The following is a 1,805-nucleotide window of genomic DNA, read 5'->3' as shown; positions in this document are numbered from 1 at the left end:
GCTCTGATGAGAAATCGGAAGGAACTTCCTCATACTAAGAATTGTTAAACCCTGAAGGAGCAGGACACAGGAGATATAATATCCCCTTTCATTTGAATAGAGTTAAAAAGTGAAACAAATTTAATAAATGAAGACTTTATAGACATAAAGATAGAAGAGTTGATCTTTCAAGGTGTCCTCAATTAATTCTTGTTATCATTTGTGGGCCAGTAAATTTTCCTAAATATCCTGCTTTATATTTAACACTCAAAAAAGCCACCTATGACTCCCAACTATAATCAAGAGTGGTGCATTATAATTTTGACGCTGTCTTCTCTTTTACATCAAAGTCATCAAAATGGTTTTCACACATGTGTTCATGCACAAGAGTGTCCCAAGAAAGAATATGTTTTCTAAATCACCTCTTCCTGATCATTCTTTGATAAAGCAACAGAATTCCACATGCTTTTTTCTCTGCTTCTTCATGGCTGTCTTCATATCAGCATTTCTGAGTGTATAGATGAGGGGGTTCAACATAGGTGTGATCACTGTGTAAAACACAGAGAATATCTTATCCACAGAGAAGCTGCAGAAAGGCCTCAAGTAGATGAATACACATGGCACAAAGATCAGGCTGACCACCATCAGGTGGGAGGCACAGGTAGAGAGGGCCTTGCTCTGGGCCTGGTGGAGGCGAGTTCTCAGGGTGGTCAGGATGATGGCATAAGAGAAGATCAAGACCAAGAAGCAGACAAGAGATAGCAGACCACTGTTGGCAACCATCAGCACTTCTACCACATAGGTGTCCATGCAGGCCAGCTTGATGACCTGTGGGACGTCACAGTAGAAGTTGTCCAGTTCATTGGGGCCACAGAAGGGCAGCTGGATGACCAGTATAACCTGTGTGATAGAGTGGATGAAACCCCCACACCAGCAGGCAAAAACCAACTGAAGGCAGAGCTGGCGGTTCATGACTGTCAGGTAATGCAAAGGGTTACATATGGCGACATACCTGTCGTAGGCCATGACTGTCAGCAGAAACATCTCACTGGCTCCCAGAAAGTGGAGGAAGTAGATCTGGGCCAGGCATCCTGAAAAAGAGATGGTCTTGCCCTGCTGTAGGAAATCCCCTAACATCTTAGGCACAGTAACACAACTCAAGCATAGGTCAACGAAGGAGAGATGGCCCAAAAAATAGTACATGGGAGATTGGAGCAGGCTAGCATCAGCTCGCACTGTTATCACTATTGAGAGGTTTCCCAGGACAACAGCAATGTAAAACAACAAAAATATTAAGAAGAGAAAGAGCTGCAGCTCCCAGGAGGATGATAGGCCCAGAAGAACAAATTCTGTCACCTTAGAATCATTTTCTTTTTTCATCAAGCCAAGAATACCAACTGACCTAGAGAAAGAAAAATTAAATTGGAAAAATAAAGATTTAAGTTAGGAAAAAGGCAAATATATACATATTAAATATATTATATATATATTCAAATATATATGTGTGAATTATCACATTATGGGTCCAGGGTTTATAGAATCATATTACAGAATAAAAATAATTTAAACAAGTTCTTTGAGTTAGTATAGGTAGTACACCCTATACTGATAGAACAAGGACATTTTGTATTTCTTCCAACTCTTTATTCCTGTGTTACTAAATTTTTTAAATTGCATTTACAGTAAACTAGGAATGACCTAAAGACAATGACCTGGACATGAGGAGATTAGAGCATATTAATCACTCCATTTTTAAAAAATAGACAGAATAACATCCTCTAAGGACAAAGTTCTGTAACGAAGTATCTAGATCCAATGCGTAGCTC

General features: G+C 39.6%; 1 protein-coding gene across 1 annotated transcript; it reads right to left on the bottom strand.

Moving 5' to 3' along the window:
- Window positions 1-411: 411 nt before the first annotated feature.
- Window positions 412-1,374, bottom strand: LOC123631719 (olfactory receptor 4Q3). Its single transcript, XM_045541675.1, has one exon. It carries the CDS (start codon window positions 1,357-1,359, stop codon window positions 412-414), a length of 948 nt encoding a protein of 315 aa, XP_045397631.1. The 5' UTR covers window positions 1,360-1,374.
- Window positions 1,375-1,805: the final 431 nt, after the last annotated feature.

Source organism: Lemur catta, chromosome 1 (genome assembly GCF_020740605.2).
Source record: "Lemur catta isolate mLemCat1 chromosome 1, mLemCat1.pri, whole genome shotgun sequence".
Taxonomy (NCBI): Eukaryota; Metazoa; Chordata; class Mammalia; order Primates; family Lemuridae; genus Lemur; species Lemur catta.
The sequence above is the reverse complement of the archived record's forward strand: the minus strand, read 5'-3'. Positions and strand labels throughout refer to the sequence as shown.